This window comes from Pithys albifrons, chromosome 9 (assembly GCF_047495875.1).
Source record: "Pithys albifrons albifrons isolate INPA30051 chromosome 9, PitAlb_v1, whole genome shotgun sequence".
NCBI lineage: Eukaryota > Metazoa > Chordata > Aves > Passeriformes > Thamnophilidae > Pithys > Pithys albifrons.
The window spans coordinates 22,554,776-22,575,080 of NC_092466.1; the positions used below are offsets into that span (position 1 = coordinate 22,554,776).

At 39.0% G+C, this 20,305-nt stretch overlaps 1 protein-coding gene across 2 annotated transcripts in view; it reads left to right on the forward strand.

Annotated features, from left to right (window-relative positions):
• The window catches only part of VCL (vinculin), a 61,328-nt gene extending 42,375 nt beyond the window's left edge, over window positions 1-18,953 (forward strand). The window contains exons 10-22 of one of the 2 annotated variants that reach the window (XM_071564234.1): window positions 381-556; window positions 1,522-1,712; window positions 4,399-4,598; window positions 5,070-5,198; window positions 6,166-6,315; window positions 6,872-6,980; window positions 7,973-8,275; window positions 8,854-8,978; window positions 9,291-9,476; window positions 12,395-12,604; window positions 14,781-14,984; window positions 15,593-15,697; window positions 16,396-18,953. In XM_071564234.1, coding sequence (XP_071420335.1) covers window positions 381-556; window positions 1,522-1,712; window positions 4,399-4,598; window positions 5,070-5,198; window positions 6,166-6,315; window positions 6,872-6,980; window positions 7,973-8,275; window positions 8,854-8,978; window positions 9,291-9,476; window positions 12,395-12,604; window positions 14,781-14,984; window positions 15,593-15,697; window positions 16,396-16,542 — 2,235 coding nt within the window. In that variant the 3' untranslated portion in view covers window positions 16,543-18,953. The remainder of the gene's footprint in view (window positions 1-380; window positions 557-1,521; window positions 1,713-4,398; window positions 4,599-5,069; window positions 5,199-6,165; window positions 6,316-6,871; window positions 6,981-7,972; window positions 8,276-8,853; window positions 8,979-9,290; window positions 9,477-12,394; window positions 12,605-14,780; window positions 14,985-15,592; window positions 15,698-16,395) is intronic. The other variant, XM_071564233.1, reaches the window with a different exon arrangement.
• The last annotated feature ends 1,352 nt before the right edge of the window (window positions 18,954-20,305 follow it).

Sequence of the window (20,305 nt, forward strand, 5' to 3'; positions counted from 1 at the left end):
TGGCAATGGGACTTTTTAGGAAGAGCTGTGTAAAGCATGCCTCAGTGGGCTCCAGAGCATCTGTTTTCTCTCCTGAAAGCCAGATTATCAGTCTCTAAATGTACTAGTTAAATTTTATTTCTGAAAATATTGCTGGCAGATGTTGAGGGGAGAGAGAATGTAAAATATTTGAGTAGATTTTATCTAGTTTGACATATTTCTTAAACAGAAAAGCTATCAGACAATAGAGTAACTTCATGGTATCTAATAAAAAGAAATTGCTTTTGAGAACTATTTTCTCTTAAATAAATTTTCGAAAGCTGTATTGATTTAAAAAAAAAGAATCTATAGAAATAACATCACTCTTTATCTTCACTTACCCATGACTTCTTTCTCTTAAGAACTGGCTTGCAGATCCTAACGGGGGCAGTGAAGGAGAAGAACATATCCGGGGAATTATGGCTGAAGCAAGGAAAGTTGCAGAACTCTGTGAGGAGCCTAAAGAAAGAGATGATATCCTTCGTTCCTTGGGGGAAATCTCTGCCTTGACAGCCAAGTTGTCAGACCTGCGCCGACAGTATGTATTAGTTTCATCACTCTTATTTTATTTGAATTACTGAAATTTTCAGTTCATAATGCTGAGCAAGACCAGAATATTGATGATTAATTGGATTAATGATGATTAAAATAAAAGAAAAAGCCTATCTTTCACTAGCTTCCTCAATAAAAAAGAAAAGAAAAAAGTAACCAAAGATGTATTACCTAGTAATATTACTACCTATGGAATTTTTGACAAGAAGCTGAAGCCAAAAGTGAGCTCATACTGTCAAAACAACAAGGTAATGAGAAATTTAAGTTTGTTTATACAGGCAGATGTCATCACTGTTTTTTGCTAAGTAGTTTACTAAATGTCAAGTTGGAATATCTACACTGCTATCAGTGTCAGTGTTCTAAACTGTAACTGCAAACTATATAAAAGATAAGACTTGCAGAAATTATATTTCTGTATCAGTTCTGCAAAGAGGATGCTTGAAACTTGGAAGAGGTGAAATGGTTATTGTATGAACTGTGATATTCATCTAAGGCCAGTTGCAGTAGGACGAAAAATATTTTTGTTGCTTCCTTAGTTAAATGCTTTGTTTGAGGTTCTTTTTTGAGCTTTTGCTGCTGTAGGTCTTAATGTGCTACCTTTTGTCAAGTTTTTATATAGCCTTTGGTCTGTGGCTGCCAGCTTTTCTGTTTGTAATCTGTGTGGCATTGCTGCAGTTGGTCATATGACAGCCATGGATATGGGAAGTCAAGTCACACATCAGTTTTAGCAATGACAGTTCTATGCCTTCCTCTACCTTAGTGCTGTGTTGAACATGTGTAATATCCAGGTACCACAACAGAGAATTGCTCCTCAGTGTTTCAACTCAAGTGTCAAATTTAACCTCATTTAAAAAGATGAAGTAACTGTCATTGTGTCTTTCTGCTGAATTTGAGAATATAAATGATTTTTATATGACTATACTTTTTCCTTTTTTTTTTTTAAATCCCTAGTGGGAAAGGTGACTCTCCTGAGGCCCGTGCATTGGCTAAGCAAATAGCAACATCACTTCAGAATTTACAGTCCAAAACAAACAGGGCTGTAGCAAATACTAGGCCAGTTAAAGCAGCTGTCCATTTGGAGGGCAAGATTGAACAAGCTCAAAGGTGGATAGACAATCCTACAGTTGCTGATCGGGGAGTAGGTAAGTGCTTCCATGTGCTTTTCCCCCCACAGCTTTACAATTGAACTTGTTTGTAATTTTTGTAGTGGAAACAACTGCTCCTGAGATGCTGAGGATGCATTAAATCTTAATTGATGTGGAGACTTGGAGACTTATAGCCCATACTGGCTGCAGTATTATAGAGTCAAGCTGGCCCATGATTCTCTTCATGTTCTCGAAAGAACAACTTTCCTATTCTTTCCTAAAGAATAGGATCATTTGTGCTGTACAGCAAACAAACTTAAGACTGCTCCTGGCTCTCTATTATGCTAATGTAGTTATCTTGAATTTGAATTTATACCTACTTCAGCAAATTGAGTAATTAAATCCTTCAAAGAAGAGAAAAATATTCATAAACCTGACCTAAAAATATCACTTTTGTGGTTTCTGGGTTACCTGAGGAGAATGCTGCTAATTTAAGAGAAAGGGGATCTGATAATCCAAGTGTGCTGTCAGTTAGCATATAGTTCAGGAGTTGCTGTACTGACAGTTTATTGTAAACCATTTCAGAAGTTTCTTATTTATCTTCTCCCAGTACCATTGACAGTAGGTAGATGAAGCTTGAACACTGTATTCAGTATTTTTTTCCATAGTAGTTAAGCTTGAGCAGTCCAGGTGATCCCAACAACTGGAAACATGCCATAGAAGTAGCGTAACTGCAAACCGTTAATATCTCTCACACCTCCCCCGTCTGTCCAGATAACTTCTGTTGTGTGAATAACCAGTGACAGATCCCTGAATGAAAGACTGAATGATGTTGGCAGCGTGGACACTTGGGAAGTCCAAATTTATAGGAAACACTTTAAACAGAGTAGTAGGGTTCCATGTTCTGGCACTTTCTGATGAGGAAATGGCATACAGAATGAGATGAACAAGAAGGTTGTAGATAGACCTCATGAGATATTTTGGTGGTGGCTGAAAACCTTACTAATTTTGATGTTTCTCTTGAACATAGTAACCTGTCAGGTGGCGGGCTCAAAAAAAGCACAAGACCTAAACCTAATTGTATTATTTTTAGTTGAAAATAAACAAAGGTGACTTAAATCCCCTTTAAAGTCTGTAATCACCTAGTAAATCATGGGGCTTGTTTACTTGCTTGCTGAAGGAACTGAAGTGTTTCAACAAGGGACATATACTAGAGAATTTAACCAAATGCTGGAGTAATACATATGACAAAAATGTGTGTAGAGATGCAAGTTGTGTCATGTCCCAAAACTTTAATGTTTGTAGTTTAATGAAAAAAAATTCTAGTTGTAATATGATGCCATTGTATGTTTTTTTTATTTTAAATGTCTTTCACTTGCACTGGCTCTTGGCAGGGTATATTAAGAATATCAATCAGATATGTTCTCATTTCAGCTTGGACAGCACTTCTGGTAGAACTTAGCCAAATATTTTCAGTGCTATAATGTGAAAATACTTCAGTGCTCTCTCTTCAGTAGTAGGGACCATGTCACAAATAACCCTGTGGGTTTACTGTTATCCCATGGCAATGCTTCAACACAAACTGAAGTAAAATAAAGGCAGAAAGTGTGTTTTATTTTATAGACTTGTGACCCACTTGAGCAGTGTTAGCTGCTACAAATACTGACTTGCAGTCATACTCTGAATTATCCCAGCTAAGTGATGGCTGAAGTAGTAGTAATTGGCAGATACAAACTAGGCAAGATGTACTGAAATAGTAAACTGGTGTATGGAGTGCAATTGCTTGGCTGTGCTTGATTTAGACAAAAGAGTAATTAGAAAACATCTTGGGACATTCCACCAGAACTAAACGTAGCTACAGTAATAAGCTTTCTAAAATGTTGGCAGCAGTGCTGATTCTTGGATAGTCTGGTACTGTGACAATTTCCTAAGTAATTTTGAGCTTGATCACAAACTTGGATTACTTGTTTGTTAGCATTAGTTTAAAATTCCTCCTTCAGTTCATCTTTGATGGATTTAATGACCGGCAAGTTCTTTTAAAAGAATACTGCTGTTGTATTATTGAAAGAACAGAGAATTACATTCCTGTGAAAGAGCAAGAAGCATCTCTAAGTGAATGAAGGAAATCACCTATGCTTAAAATGATTTATTTGCTACAGAAGAACTTCCAATTCACTGTGAAGGCTGTGTAAGGTGTGTTCTCTACCCCCACTGCCTCCTCCAATGAAGGATACTTGATGCTTCTTATCCATGGTTTCTAAAATTCTGGGAGAGGGAATTCTGCTTTTTTTATTGATGTTTTCTACTTGGCTTTGTCTTCCTCTCCCTCTCTTGCTGCTCATCTTCTAATGATTTGGGGATGAGTTGCAGTACTTGAAATTTGCAAGTGTTTTGTATTGGAGTCAACAGATCAGTTGTGTAGAAATACCTGACAGCTGTCATGGTTAACTTCTGTCAGACCACTGCAGTTAAAAAGGATGCATCTCTAGCCAGAGTTGCTGTAAAAAGAAACTGGAGAGAGTTGAATTCCTCTGTGGGTTTGAACTGCAATTACTCAATGATAAACTGCAGAAGATCTTTTCCATCACCTAGTAAGGTGTTCTCAAAAACTCAAGACTTGTGATGCATATCCATCATATACACAGGTGCATTTACACTTGCAGCACTTCACTGTGCGTCTGATTTGTACACTCAGCGTGTTGTTCCCCTGCATGCTAATTCCCAGTGACTCCTTCCCCTGCAGGCCAGGCAGCAATCCGTGGCCTGGTTGCCGAAGGTCGCCGTTTGGCCAATGTCATGATGGGCCCTTACCGGCAGGACCTGCTTGCCAAGTGTGACCGCGTGGACCAGCTGTCTGCTCAGCTCGCTGACCTCGCTGCAAGAGGGGAGGGCGAGTCTCCTCAGGCCAGGGCCATTGCTGCTCAGCTTCAGGACTCGCTGAAGGTAAAGATCTGCTCTTGTGCAGGCAAGCACAGGATACACTGAAGTACTTGTATTCCTCTAAAGTGCTTGTGTGTGTGAGGCATCAATCAAAGCAAAGGTGCATCCAAAGACCTCTTGGTTTAGCTGAGATGTTTAAGCCAAATTTTCTACAAAGGCATTGGGTGTTAATTCCAAATGAACAATTTAGAAGGAAAACTTAAGTCTCTTAAAAGACAATAGTATGCTGGCATTGTAAATTTGAGGGGCAAGGTCTCAAATTGGGCTGTTCATAGCTTCTAATGCTGCCTCAAGGAATGGTATGTAAGCTTTGTGTATTTCAAATTATGTAGGAAGTAATTAATTGATCATGCTTATCCTAGTGTCTGCTATTGGAATGGGCTTTTTTTTTGCAAGAGGACATTTTATGGGATTTGAATTCCTAGGAACTTTCTAACCTTGTATTATATGCTAATAATTTTCCTGTATTTTAAGGATCTTAAAACACGGATGCAAGAGGCCATGACCCAGGAAGTTTCTGATGTTTTTAGTGACACCACAACTCCTATTAAACTGTTGGCAGTAGCAGCCACTGCTCCCTCTGATGCTCCCAACAGAGATGAGGCAAGTATACTCAGGTGGTCTTTTTTTCCCATGTGAAGTTTCAGTTATTTTTTAATTTTGAAAAATAAACCACTATTCTGAAAAATGAATTAGTATTTTTTTACTATGCAAATCTCTCTCTGGACTCTTGGAGACTGGATTATCTATGCCTGGAAGCTGTTGTCCCTGGCTTCAGTAAATGACAAAGATTTCTCCTCATGATGTTGGTATCGCATTGCCTTCAGCAAGCTGAAAATTCTTGTGCAAAAACTGCTGACACATTAGTTTAGTGGGTTTTATATCACAGCATTACATAAACTGATTACAGTAGTCAAATTCCATGCCAGGATTAATCAACAGACTCGGCCTGTTCTCTTGCTGGGTATTGTTTCCTGTACTTCAAAGCTACTGGCTGCAAGTGAAGTATCTAAAACTCTGTGTGTGGCAGCTCTGTTTGGGTAGTTTTGGGTAGTTTGTTTTAAACATGAGAATTCAGCTTTATGACAGGATAGGTTTTTGTCAAAGTATTCTATTCCCTGGAAAGACTGTTGAAGGAGGGAATTGTCTTCGAAGGTGAAGAGTCAGTTTTTAGGGAAAACACTCTTACTTATCTTTAAGATATAATTCCTTTGGATTATGGGTTTGAAGATTCACCTCTAAGAGCAAAAACAGTTTTAACACAATATTTGTTGCAGCAGTAGTCATCAGGAATTATTGAACTAATAGCTCAAAGCTATGAAGTATAAATATATCCTTAGTTGCCCAACTGAATTAGTAAGGAATCAAGTCCAGTAATGTAAAGATTAAAAAAAACCCAAAACCAACAAAACAAAAAACCAAAAACCTTCAAAGCTTTTGTGTCCTCTTGCATCCTCTCAGGATGAATTAAGAGCGGATGTTACAAGGTGTCTCTGATGCTTTGAAGAAATTGTGTGTTCTGTTAGGGTGGTCAGGGCTTTTTTAATGCATTTTCTCTTCTGCCAACTAGGTGTTCGATGAAAGAGCAGCAAACTTTGAAAACCATGCTGCTAAACTGGGAGCTACAGCAGAAAAAGCAGCTGCAGTTGGAACTGCGAATAAAACTACTGTGGAGGGCATTCAGGCAACAGTGAAATCGGCAAGGGAACTTACCCCTCAGGTTGGCTTCCTCGTTGTTCAAGGGGCTCGGGTTGAGTTTTGTGGAAATTTCCTTACGCTTCTGTTCTCAAAGAAAGGTGTAAATACCAATAAGGAACATAGTGCTGACTCACTTAGAAGGGGAATGGCAAATATTTGTATATCTGATACCAAGTAGAATAAAATGATTAAAAGACGCAATGTCTTAGTCTTCAGCTGTTGGGCAAAAGTGTCTGTGGCATAATACTCAACGCAAAATGATTTTGAGGCTTAGTAAAATATGTAAATGGAAAAGATGTTCTTGCATGTACTCCCATCTAAAATTTTGGTAGTGTAATAAGTATGGTACTTTGGTGCTTTCAAGAGCTGTTTATAAGATATATTAGTATGATACTGAAGTTCCAGAAAAAAGTACTTGGGGACTGTAGATCTTCAAGTAGATAGATGTTGCACTAGAAGTAATGAAGTAGTATTTCAAATGAGGAGCTGCACATCCAGTCTAGAAAACAGAAATGCATTTTCAAGAATATGTGTAATGTTGATATATACTGATAATTAAAAATATTTTCCATTGGCAGGTAATATCAGCTGCTCGTATCCTCCTGAGAAATCCTGGAAATCAAGCTGCTTATGAACATTTTGAGACCATGAAAAACCAATGGATTGATAATGTAGAAAAAATGACAGGTAAAGTAGGAATTGTTGTTGAAGATTCTACCTGTGGCCAACTAGCTTGTATAGATTTTTCTCCATTCTGTTTGGACTGATGAAACATGCATAACAGTAATGACTGATTAAAAGTAAATTAAGAAGAGTGGGAATGTGCTCTCTGACTCCAAGAATATGTAGACGTTAGAGTGTTTACAAAATAGCTGGCTTGTTCTGTGTTAATACTGAGCTGAGGGAAGGAAATCCTGCTTTAGTTCTTCCGTGGAAAAACCAGAATACCATCACTTTTTATTGCAATTGCTATTTTAGCAGTATATCACTGTGACAACTTGAGTTTTTTCTGTATAATCTTGGCATGTTGAAATAGGACAGATAATTAATGAGGGTAAGAAAACATGTTCAAAATGTTGTAACAGGTTGGTGGAAGCAGTGAATGAAGTAAATCTACTGTTGTGTTGAATCTTGTGGAGACACTGAAATGTTTCAGTCTTTTCTAAATGCAGATCCTTTGCACTGATCTGCTAAACACCTGACTATATACTACCTGCTTCTCCACCCCAGTGATTAAATTGAGGGGTTTTTAAATCTCACTGCCCTGTCACTGTGCATCACCCCTATGTGAAAGCACAGCCAGAGGGATATTCCTTTTGAATGAATGGGAGATGTACCAAAAGTATTGAATATGCTTGAGGAAGTCTGGTGGGAGGAAGGAATCCCTGCTGCATATACTGTGTAAGCCTTTTCTTGACTGAAGCAACATTCCCTGGTAAGGAGTAAGAGCTTGGGATGTCATCAGCAACCTGCACCACGGGTGCTGTGACAGAGGTACCACATAAGCAGAAGATAAACTGCGGTAGTACATGTGGTCTGATTTCCATGCCCTCTTGTGCTCTTCCCCACAACCCAGCTTTAAAATACTTGCTTTTCTGGTTGTGAACTATCTATGGAATACCAAATAATCCTTTCTACAGATGAAAATAGAATATTGATGTGTTTAACTTTTATTCTAGGGTTGGTGGATGAAGCCATTGACACAAAATCTCTGTTGGATGCATCAGAAGAGGCTATTAAGAAAGATCTTGATAAATGCAAGGTTGCAATGGCCAACATGCAGCCCCAGATGTTGGTAGCTGGGGCCACCAGCATTGCAAGACGGGCAAACCGCATCCTGCTGGTGGCAAAACGGGAGGTGGAAAATTCAGAAGACCCCAAATTTCGGGAGGCTGTTAAAGCAGCCTCTGATGAGCTAAGCAAAACTATATCGCCAATGGTAATGGATGCTAAAGCTGTGGCAGGAAACATTTCTGATCCTGGTAAGGATTCAGACAGCTAACATAAAATGTACTTTCTACTGACTGAAGATGATTCAACTAGCGCTCATTCTTTCTTACACAGCTGTGTATCCTCTTTTATGCAAATATTGTGTGCACTTAAATCTCACAAAATGATGAAATCAAGGTCACACCACTAACTGCTGAATCCTGCTCTTTTAAAGTGCAGTTAAAGGCCTTTGGCATATTCAAGGGAAAAGGATTCAGCATCCTAGTTTGATATGTGATTTCATAACCTTAATTAGAAGTATTTGGTACTAGTTTTAAGTAATACTACTTTATATAAGAAAATATTACATAGAATAGTGTCTTTATTCTAAAAGTTGTTCAGGGAATTACTTCGGCTATTAGTAGTGACTGTTACTCAGCCTAGGCTTTATTTTATGCATGTTGCATACAATACTAACATTTCAAATGTGCAAGTCCACTGTAAACAATTTGGTATTTTTTAAACACACATATAACTGTGCTTGGCAGAGTACATTACAGAAGTAGTTTTGGGGGGTAGTGTTCTGAATATTACTGAATACTATTAAACTGCTAATGGTTTTTTTGTTCAGGTTTGCAGAAGAGTTTCTTAGATTCTGGATACAGAATTCTGGGAGCTGTGGCCAAAGTCAGAGAAGCCTTCCAACCTCAGGAACCAGACTTTCCCCCTCCTCCTCCTGATCTTGAGCACCTCCATGTAAGTGCAGAATAGCTTGTAATAAAATATTCAGGTGTCACTGATCTGTGGATTACATACTGATACTTAGGTATGTTTTTATTCCTTAGAAATAAAACGTATGAGGCCATGCATACAAGTAGCCTCAAGTCTAAAAAAATACCAATCCAGCATTCAAAAGCAAAGATTAAAGCATGTTATTATCTTTAACAGGATGCACTTGAAAAATGGGATAAAGGCTTGAGTTCATAGAATCATGTCTTACCTTGACACCATCCTTTACTCAGTTGTGTACTGTTTCATTGCACTGATTTAGATTTTTGCCTTTCTTAGCTGACTGATGAGCTTGCTCCTCCAAAACCACCACTTCCAGAAGGTGAGGTTCCCCCACCTAGACCACCCCCACCTGAAGAGAAGGATGAAGAGTTCCCAGAGCAGAAAGCAGGGGAAGCAATTAATCAGCCCATGATGATGGCTGCTAGACAGTTGCATGATGAAGCCCGGAAATGGTCTAGCAAGGTAAGAAGTTGTTGTGTCTTGTGCTAAAAGCATTATCTTTTATTATTCTTTTTTAGTATTGGTGTTTCATCCCAAGTCACTTGCTTTATGACAGTGTTTTCTATAGACCAAATAGTAAAAACACTGCAGTTGGAGGAATTAGAAACCCTTTCAAGTTCAAAGTGAACTAGGGTCAACTGCTCTAATATTTAGAATTGCTAGAATGCTTTATTACCACACCCCTGGGAACACAAATATGCTTTGTATGCCAACCCGTTTGTGATCCTCACTGCTAGAATTGCCTAGAGAGCCAATAATACTTATGCCTGTGTAGGCTGAGAAGCTGATTGCTCTATTTAAGTGACTTTGAAAAGTCTGTATGGATGTTGCAGATGCCAGCTGCAGGAATCATGCACTGGTTTGTCTTAATTCTGGAAGAAGCTGAAAGTTACTTTGCAGTCATTCTGGTGCATTTATGATGGGAAGAGTGGCCATATGTGAGTGGCCTGGTCTCATTCTTCTTTTGTAGTTGATTACATTTGCTATCAAGGCCAAACCCCCTAATTTCCTTACCATTTCAGTGCTGTGACAAAGCAGTGTGAATTCATGTCTCACAAATGCTAATATCACTTTTGCTTTTCTCTCTTTTTGACCCTTCCTCCACCCTCCCCCAGATTCTACATTTCTCGTTTGGCAGAAGCTGAGTAAGAACTGCTGAGATTTAGACTTCTGCATGTGTAAATTAAAGAGCCAGAACTTGGCTTTTAAAATCTCCCCTTTTTTCTCCACCAAAATAAATGGTGAGTGAGGAGATAAACTTGAGTAGTTTACAGAATCAACTTCAGTGCTTTGGCCTTAAGGAACATCTGTTTTGGAAGTACAGATCAAACACAAAAGAAAATCTGCAAATCTGCGTGGGTTCTCTTCCCCAAAATTACAATCTCCATTTTCACTATACTTCTGGATATAGCAAACACATTTTTATATTACTAGAGGGACAGTCCTGGAACATATTAGTCATCTCAAAAGCTAGTTCTGAGGCTAAAAGCCTTAATTTCAGCTTCCTGAAAGTGTTTTGATGTTGGAATCCCAGAATGGGTAACTTGATAATAAAATGTTTTTACCATATATACTAAATTACCTATATACTGTATGCATTCTAAATTAAATAGTGCAACTGTTAAAATGTTTATCAACGCCAAACAGCAGACCTTAAAACTTCTTGCTGAATGTGAAAGAGCTCTAAACTTAGTGACTTTAGATTATAAAACATTGTTTTCATTGCTGTTTCTTTGAGACCAACAAACCAGTAAGTTAGACTGGCAACTGTCCTTCTAACTCTTTTTAGCAGTACCATTTTAGCAATAAGAGTTCAGTCATTCTGACAGTATATTTTGGGGAAAGGAGTTTTAAAAACCCTTTTGTAGTCTCTGAAGTCACTTTATTGGTTGGAAGAGGCATTGATGGATAGTGCTACTGAAGAATATGGGTTAGACCTAGAAAGACATAAATACAAGGTCTTGCTTATACTAAAACACAACAGACTATGTGTCAACTGTCTTTTGCTCTTTTGCTGAATTGCTTTAGTCTACTAAGTAAGGTATTTCATCTGCAGTAAAGTGAGGAGGGTGAAAAAGTACTTTGTCTTTAAAAAAATCTTGATAACATTCCTCATCCTTTTAAGAATTAAACTCTACTTGGTTTTTCTCCTTCTTTACGAAGACTCTTCACTGAGTGGCTTCTGGGCTTTCATGTACTCCATTTCTCTCATGGAGCACAAACAAAGCAATATCTATTGCTTTAGTTTTCCCTGCCTTTCCCCCTTGTTTGGATAAATCATGGATTGAGGGATATTTGGCAACTTTACATTAGATTAAGACTTAAATAAAATCTACCTTTGAAGGTGAATTGATTTGGTCTTATCTAAAAGTTTCAGCCTCCAAAACTGCTGTGTGATTACATTGGTGCAGATGTTTTTTTTCTATAGAAGGCCCTATCTTAAGCAAAAGGCAGTTGAAAATACAGTTTTTGTAGGGGTACCTTGACTTTTACTATAATTGACTTGAGACGAAGAAATACGGTATGTAAACTTGTAAACTATTTTTGTATTTAAATGCTACTGTTTTATTAATGCCTATATTGTTATACCACTTACCTCTTCCCCGATCTACCTTAACACAACATATTTGCTTGAATCCTCTTTCTCTTTTTTGAAGGTGATGGATACAACATATTGTGGCAAAACAGTATCATACGTTTCATAATCCTCTTTACTAATTCTGTTTCAGTTTTCTTTAAGAACTGTAATATTCATGGTATTCATAACATCCAGTATCACCTCCTCTTTTCATAACCCAGTTTTGCTCTTTACCATGTTCTCTGTGATACGTCAGTACTCACTTCTACAGTGTTTCCCATCCTTTTTTACTCTACAACAAGCAGTGTCAGTGGTTTTTCTGTGCTCCTGCTGCTGTTGTCTCTTATCATATATTTGAACAGGCTTCCATACAAAGCTTTCTATGTGCACAAAACCCCCAGTCATCAGCTGCTGTGCCTGCTTCTGTGCAGTCAGAACAGCTTTCATTGAAAGAGAAAATCCATTCATTTCACCATCGTCTTGCCAAAAAAATGTTTTTCTGTCAGTTAGCCTCTGTCTGTAGAAGCTGTATGCTCAGATGAAAAATGTTCCTGCATATTTGAATTGTAACTTTTTATTATTTTTGGTATCTTTGATTCACAGGTGAAATGTTTGTTTCTCTCTGCTAATTATAGTCCTTCCCCTTCACCCCCTGACCTGATCCTAGAGCTGCCTTATCATATCCCAAGAGACCAAGAGGATGTTTTGGTCACTAAAACTGCTCAGTTTGTGCTCTTCTACCAAATTCTGCTTCTTGTACTAACTGTCCCCTGTTTCTCCACCCTTGCTGCCACCTGCAAAGCCTGATGTGACTGTGATTAATGAAGCGGCTGAGGCTGGTGTAGATATAGATGAGGAGGATGATGCAGATGTTGAATTCACTCTCCCCTATGACACTGAAGATGATTACGAGCCTGAGCTGCTGTTAATGCCAACCAATCAGCCTGTTAACCAGCCCATTCTGGCTGCTGCTCAGTCTCTACATCGAGAAGCAACCAAGTGGTCTAGTAAGGTACTCCTGAGTCCCCGGGGACTGATCCGCGTGCATCCAGCCATTTGGAACGCTGACACATTTGCATCACTCTTGATCCCTGCTGGATGCCGCCATTCAGAATGAATAAGTGTGTTTGCACTTCATTTTAAGGACTGAGAGTGGCTTCACGAGTTTGCTAGATCTGTTTGTCAGTGCCGGATTGAAGCTTGATTTGGGTCACTTATTAATATTCAAAGGCTTCCTCTCCCTTTGCATCTGCCTGGTCCTCTTTGTAAACGCAGTTTTCAAATTGTAATAGGGGTTGTCTTCCCTCCCCTTTTCCCTTTCTTTGTCCCAGTCATTTGGGCCACCTGGGAAGCCATGGTTAATGGTTTCTTAATGACTTCCGGATACAACAGAGTATACAGCATTCAAGAAGTCATTTAAGGTGTCTATTGTGCTTTGCTTCCATTGATGCCATCAATTAAAGTACCTTCCAACAAGGAATGGCTTTGTGTGGCAGTGTTCATGGAAGAGGACTGACTGACTGCTGGCTTGCACTGGGCTGTATTGCAAATGCTGGCCTTGAGAGAATTCTCTTACGAAGAAGCTGCACTGAATGTTGTTAGCTGCTGAACTGAGAGCGTGTCTGTATGAAACCATTGGAAATCTAACATGAGGTTCAGACATTCACAAGTAGCCTGTCTCTTTTGTCTAAGCACAAATTTTTGCAAGACTGGGCACTTTTCATAGCATGCGGCAAAAAATAAGGTTGGTGTCCCATAACTAACAAAAGTTAGGGGTGTGTGTATATGTATATGTGTGTGTGTATTTACATAGATAGATATACTAAACTATTTTAGTAAAAAGGGCTTTAAAAATGTTCTTGTCCTTTTCAGATTCTGATGCTTGGATAACTTGTTAGAGGGCTTCATAAATGACACTGGTCATAATTTCTTGACCCTTCTACGTGAAAACATGGAAAAGCTTTGTGTTCTGTCATTTGCATCCTAACTGGTTATACTAGCAAACTGTTTAGCTAATAGGTCACGGTAATGAATAGTTCAGCTTTTTGTGTCACCTGTATCTGTAAAATGTCTGGGATATCTTCTTAAGTTTGCTCATAGTAAGTCCTGGAAGTATGTGCACAGGGTTGAGAATACATTTGCCAAGTTGGGTTCTCACTGTGTACTCTTTGCTCTGAACTTCATTGGTCATTAATTGTGGAATAACAGCAAAGGAAGAGTGTGCTAATACTTAAACTCACTCTGGTAATATATCATCCATACAACAGGAATGCTTTGAGGCACCAGATAGGTCACTTTTGACTAACAACTCTCTACAAAGGGGAATAATAAAAACATACTAAATATACTAACAGACTACTAACAGTTGATCAGCTAGGTCTGCTTTCCCTTGCAATAGGTTTCTCTCTGGAACAGTGTATAAGGAATAGTTTTGCCTGGGTCACACTTAATTCACATTTCAAATATTTCTCATACGTATTTCTGTGACTGATTTTTTGATATATAAAAAAATCTGGATTTTAATGTGAAAAATATCACTGGATTATCTTTTGGACTATCATGTTCTTCTCTTCTGGAAGCCTTATTTTAAAGGAGATTTTTATTGAAAAGGAAGATATATTTTCAAGGAATAACTCAAGTAATTGTTGCATTTCATTTCCACATTACCTGTGACAAAAGTTTTGTATGTTACATTCTCTTCCATTTATCCTTCAGCATTGTAGCAGCATAGCTGATGCTTTAACTTCAGTTTCAGACACCACTGAAAATTTTATGCTGAACTGTTACAAATATTTAACTTAATCAGTGCTATTTGGTTTAACAGGCTATTTAGCACATTTTTTTAACTTTAAAAAAGTCTGTTTTGTGGGAAATCTGGAATTTCAGATGCTATTAACATACTTTATCCTAAAATCTAGTCAGCAGAGCAGTAACTTTCATTCCATGGACAAACTAACACTTCACAACTTCTTTTTCAGTTTTGAAGCAAACTTTTCCCCTTCTGTGTTAGGAACAAAAATGTCAGAAATGTGTAATTAGTACAGATCTTCCCTGTTCCTTGAGGAAACCTCTTCTGTGTTCACATATGATTCTTCCATCCTTAACTTCTTCCAAGTGTTGTCACCAAAATGCAGCCTGCGTTCCGTGGTGGGTCCTGCCCGCAGTGCTGATGCTGTGGTTGTGTGCAGGGCAATGACATCATCGCGGCTGCGAAGCGCATGGCGCTGCTCATGGCAGAGATGTCGCGCCTGGTCAGAGGCGGCAGCGGGAACAAGCGAGCCCTCATCCAGTGTGCCAAGGATATTGCCAAGGCTTCAGACGAGGTCACACGGTTAGCCAAAGAGGTGGCAAAGCAGTGCACCGACAAGCGCATCAGGACAAACCTCTTGCAGGTAATGAGCTCACCTGCAAGTGCCTCAAACAGTTCTGTTGCTGTCCCTCTTGCAGTGTGGGTGAGCACAGGAGCTGTGCCACTAAACTTGTATCTTTTTGGCTTGTAAAGTTTGGTCAGGTTCTATTTTTAGATCCCATGGGAACATACATTCTCTAAAGTTAGAATTTGATTGAATGTGAGGGGATGATGCTCATGTCCAAAGATGTTTTTAAAAATACTGTGCTATGAATACTGGCCTGTCCTAAGCCTGTCTTGTTTTGGATTTCATCTACTCATTCCTTTGCATCAAAGAATAGTAGCAGAAATATAACAGTTTTTTCAGTCTCTGCTAAATTATATGCATCATGCTATTCCTAATCAAGCAGCCCCCTGAAGACTATCTGGAAGAAAGGAAAAATGTGGGCTCCATCCCAAAAATTCCCAAAGCAAGTACAGTAAGATTCAACTACCCTACCAGTGTTCGTCAAAAAGTCTTGAAGGTTATAGGATCCCCTCTATCTTATTCCTTTTCAAATAGTAAAAGAAAATAAAAAAATTATCTGAACAAACTCCAGTAGGTAATGTATTGGGTCAGTTCATGATGTGTTTTTTGTCCCCATTCCTTAGGTCTGTGAGCGAATCCCAACCATCAGTACACAGCTGAAAATTCTCTCCACTGTCAAAGCTACCATGCTGGGCAGAACTAATATCAGTGATGAAGAGTCGGAACAGGTAAGAGGTGTAAAAACTGATGGGTAGCGTGGAATTGTTGCAGAATTTATGGGGGAAAATATCCAACATGTTCTATCAGATGTGTTCTGGGAACTCAGTGTTTGGAAGCTTACCTTAGCTGTTCAATTAGTTAAGAACAGCACCTTGGTTTCTGGCCCAAAAGCTACAGTGTAATAGAGGAACAAACCTAAAAGCTACTTGGGTTCTAGTTTTGCTGTGAACAACTTGCTCATCTCCCTGATTTGCCAGTAAAAGCCGAGGGAAGGACTTGCTGCTGCCAACGCAGCAGACTGGACCTGGGAGGGGGCAGGGGCGCCCTCGGGTGGATTGCAGGGAAAATGTTTATTTTCTGACATCATCTCGAGTCCCTGCAGCTCAGTTAGCTTCCAAATGCATCTTTTCAAGTGAAATCCCACAGTTTTGGCTTCTGATAAAGGTTATTCTACTTAGTGACTCTAACGTTTTATTCAGATTTTGCACAAATATACAGTGAAGAGAGGGAAAGTTGTATTTTGAGTCAGGATAACACTTGCTGGTTTCTATAGACAGCTGCTTCATTTACTTTTTCTTAGTTTAATTCAGCAATTAGCTGAATTAAGATGTTTGTACTGAGAGGCTTTTTTCACAAAGGGTTTTCATGCTACTGTCCTAATCATGGTATTTACTGATATATTGGAAATTATTCCTTTTCTTGACAGGCAACTGAAATGTTGGTTCATAATGCCCAGAATCTCATGCAGTCTGTGAAGGAAACTGTGAGAGAAGCTGAAGCAGCATCCATTAAGATAAGAACAGATGCTGGATTCACTCTCCGCTGGGTCAGAAAAACCCCATGGTATCAGTAAACACTTGCCACAAAAGTATTGTTTTCTGTAACATAAAATGGCTTTTTTTGGAAACAGAAGAGATATATTAACAGCAAAAGGTGCTGTGTACATGAGTTTAAGATTAGCTCATGCTAATGCCCCATTCTAAGGGTATGAATTACAAGATAATGCATTTCAAATGTCTTTGGAACGCATTTGATATCAAACACTTCAAATTTGCTGCCAACAGTAGACAGTTGTTATAATTTAATTTTTTGTTGCTTTTCAAGATTCTCTTAGTGAATTCTGTACTCCCAGAAGCACATTTCATTTATGCACTGTGTATTCCAGTAGTTTCCATGTGATGGTATAAAACATGGATCTCACTTTAAGTTTGTCTTGAGAGTTTAGGACACTGTTGGTTAATTGGCAGTTTTTTAGGGACAATAATTGATATAGAAACATTCAACTTTTCAACAGGAGTTTAGCTGGCTGTTCTAAAACCATGCAGAAATGATGAAGGGTGTGGGGTTTTTAATTAAAAGGAGGGAGGTGGGGCAGCAGAACAGTTGTAAAGTGAGGATTAAAATTCCATGTCTGAAATGGGTTTTTTTTTGCCTTTGGTTTTTGCCTGGCAACAAGTACTTTAACAAAAACTGGGGCTGTCTCTTCACCTTCCTGTCACCCTGTAGGTAGGCATTCCAGAACTCTCGTACTGTACTGAAATGTTTTGCAGAGGATGTTAGTGGCACACTGTTGACAGCTTGAGCCTTATGGCTGCAGACATTAAACCATGGAACCCTTTCCTTGCTCAATTCAGCAATGTATTAAGCTGAAAAATCCTGGTTCCCTTAAGCTAACAGCATGTTCAACACCAGAAAATGCCCCATGTTGACTCTTTCTTTTTGAAAACCAAACAAGCACATGAAATTATTCTTATTCCCCTCTTCTCTCCATCTAATGTTATTCCAGCCGCTCAAGGGTAAAATTAAAAGATACTTAACTGAAAAAGACCTTTAGCCTCACTGCCCTTGTTTCCAACATACATAAGCTTTTTGAATCCTGACCTCTGCAGGGGCATGAAACCCTGTTTAGGTAGTCTGATGGCTCCCAGCAAATGGTGGTTCCTAATGCTACACTTACCTCATTATTTTTACTGCTTTTGGAGTTCAGAGGCTCAAAATCTTTTTTCAAGTTCTAATAATAGTCAATTGAACAAAGTGTTACTGTGTCTTCAAAAAAAGTCAAACAAAATGACAATAACACCCCCCCTCCCACCTCCCCAGTTCACCCCCTCACTAAAATAGACTTGTGATGCTTTTATCCTTCCATAATTGAACAGGCTTTCAAGGAAACTTGTTTCAGAATTAGTTTCTACACTTGAAAGGAATACTTGCAGACTTCTGCCCAAACAGCACTGACTTCCTAATACCCTCTTAATTTGCTGAAAATTGTTGCATGATCAAACCACCTTGACTAGAAGTGTCCTTGTGGAAAAAGTGCTCAGTCTTAACACAGAAAGAGACAGCACAGTCAGCTGTCCTTTACCTGTATGCAACAGTTATTCTACACTTGGATTTTGCCCCTCCATCCCCTTTCATTGCACTGTTATCTAAAAAAGGGAAATTAAACTGTTGATAATAGATCTGCCTCAAACTGACCTCAGCAAGAGAAGGCACATGTTCGTCTTTAATTTGCTCCCTGTGTCTGGGTATTATGAAATATGTGGTACTTAAGATCTTCCCTTAGTATTCTCTTCCTGCAGTTACCTGCAACAGGAAGAGGAGGGAAGGGGTGCCAGAGCCTTAACCTGGATGCATTTGGTTGGTTTATTACCAGATCTTTAACATAATTTTAATGTAGTAATTTCTATTTAATAGTAAATAACACTGAGTAAGTAGGGATTATTTTAAAGGGATTTTTAAATAGTCTTCCTGTATTGCTTCTCAATGCTTCTCACATCCCTGTCCCCTGCCCCAGTTCAGACTTCTCTGTGAGATTTTTTAAATTTTTATTTTAGCATCACTGTTTAGTTGCTTGACTGATATTAATGCAATATTACTAATGCCTTTAATACGTAATTGTTTATGCCAAAGATCACTTTTTGTTTATTGATGAATGTTTGCAGGAGAGTTATGAATCATGGTTGCCTTTAATATTCTTCCAGCACATTTGCTGTAAGTTCTCAAACTGTTTTGTAGAAGCCAAGATCCTTGTCCACCTTACGCAGTTACTGCGGTTTTGAACACTATTGGTCTTCTGACCCAAAGTGCAGCAAAAATTTGAACAAGACCATGAATGTCACTTGGAAATGTTTTGCCACTATAAAACTTTGTTTTTAAACCAAATGTATTGTATAGTCTAATGTTTTCAACCTTTCTTTGGTTCTGTTAAAACAATAAAACTGCATTTGTACAAATGTCAGCTTGTGGGTGTTCATGGTAACAGAGCAGAGGATAACGCTGTAACAAGAGCAGCAAAAAGCTAGAGCAGCAGGAATACTAAAGCAAAAGAACAGTTGTTTTTCCATGTTCTGAACAAAGTGCAAAGTTTCTCAAACGGGAGAAGATTAAATGAAGTTTTTTCTGTCTTCTGTGCCTGTCAAACTAGTAATTGAAGAACTTACTGGAAGCTGTCTTCAGTGGGAAAAACTAGGTGTTTTTTCAAGGCCTGACAGTTATCTGTTCTATTAGACCCAAGCAAGGTTCTGAAAACTTGAAATGGGGTTTGCCTGATCCTGTCAGTAAAACTGCTACTCTGACCAACACCTTGTTAATCTGAATTTTACTTCTCAAATTGAATGCAAGAATGATTAGCATTGAACCACTGTCATAATTCCTTCACCATAGGAACGTCTTATAAACACTTTTCCTTGCTAAAAATTTCTACCATCACACATGACTTTCTAGTTTGAGGAACCAATGTTTCTTGGTGCTGTAGGACCGAACGGTGCCCCATAGTGCCAGGAGGCACCTGGGGTTTAGCTGTAATAGCTAAAATTCAGTTTTGTACTGTTTACACAGTTCTCTCTGTATCTGAGATGAGAACCCAGCAGACAACCCCCTTTGTCAGCACCCCCAAAGCTGGACACCTAGAGAAGGGGAGATCAAAACCTGGCAGTGTAATTCCTGACTAATGACATCCTCTGCTTTCCTAAGCTGAACTCTTCGTACAGGTGATGGTGCAAGTTTGGGTTTTTTTTTTCAACAGGAGAATAGGAACACAGTTCCCCTTCTGCTGAGTCTGCAGCTGAGCTTCCTGTGTTTGGGGAAGGGGCAGGAACCAGCACACCTACAGCAACAGGAATCAGCCTCACACAACAGGCACCTTTTCTCTCACAAAACACATCTCTGTGCTCAGGCTGGTTTCCTGCCAGGGGTATGCAGTTCTTGTTGACAGCAAGTTCTGGAGGTGAGGTGGGAAGCATGGATCAAAGCTTTCCCATGGACAGCAGCTTTTGTTGTGTGCTTCTCTGGTGCCTCAGTTACAGGGAGCTGATGGGGCTTGATCTGTAACATGCTGGAGGGCAGCATTGCTGTCAAGGCTTTCCAGTTCTGACACTGCATTGTGTTCTATATCAGCAAGGGTGTCAGTTCTGAATGGAGATGGTGCAGCATTTCCAGGCTGATGCAGAGAGCAGCTCCAGCCACTCAAACTTCAGCTTGGCCATTATCAGTTACCTCTGAAGATGAGATTTCTTGTACAATCACAGTAACTGCAGGATGTCATTTGCTGAAACATGGAGTGGAACTGTAGGATGAGTAATGAATTGATGGATGTTTTTCCAGTTGAAAAAAGGCAG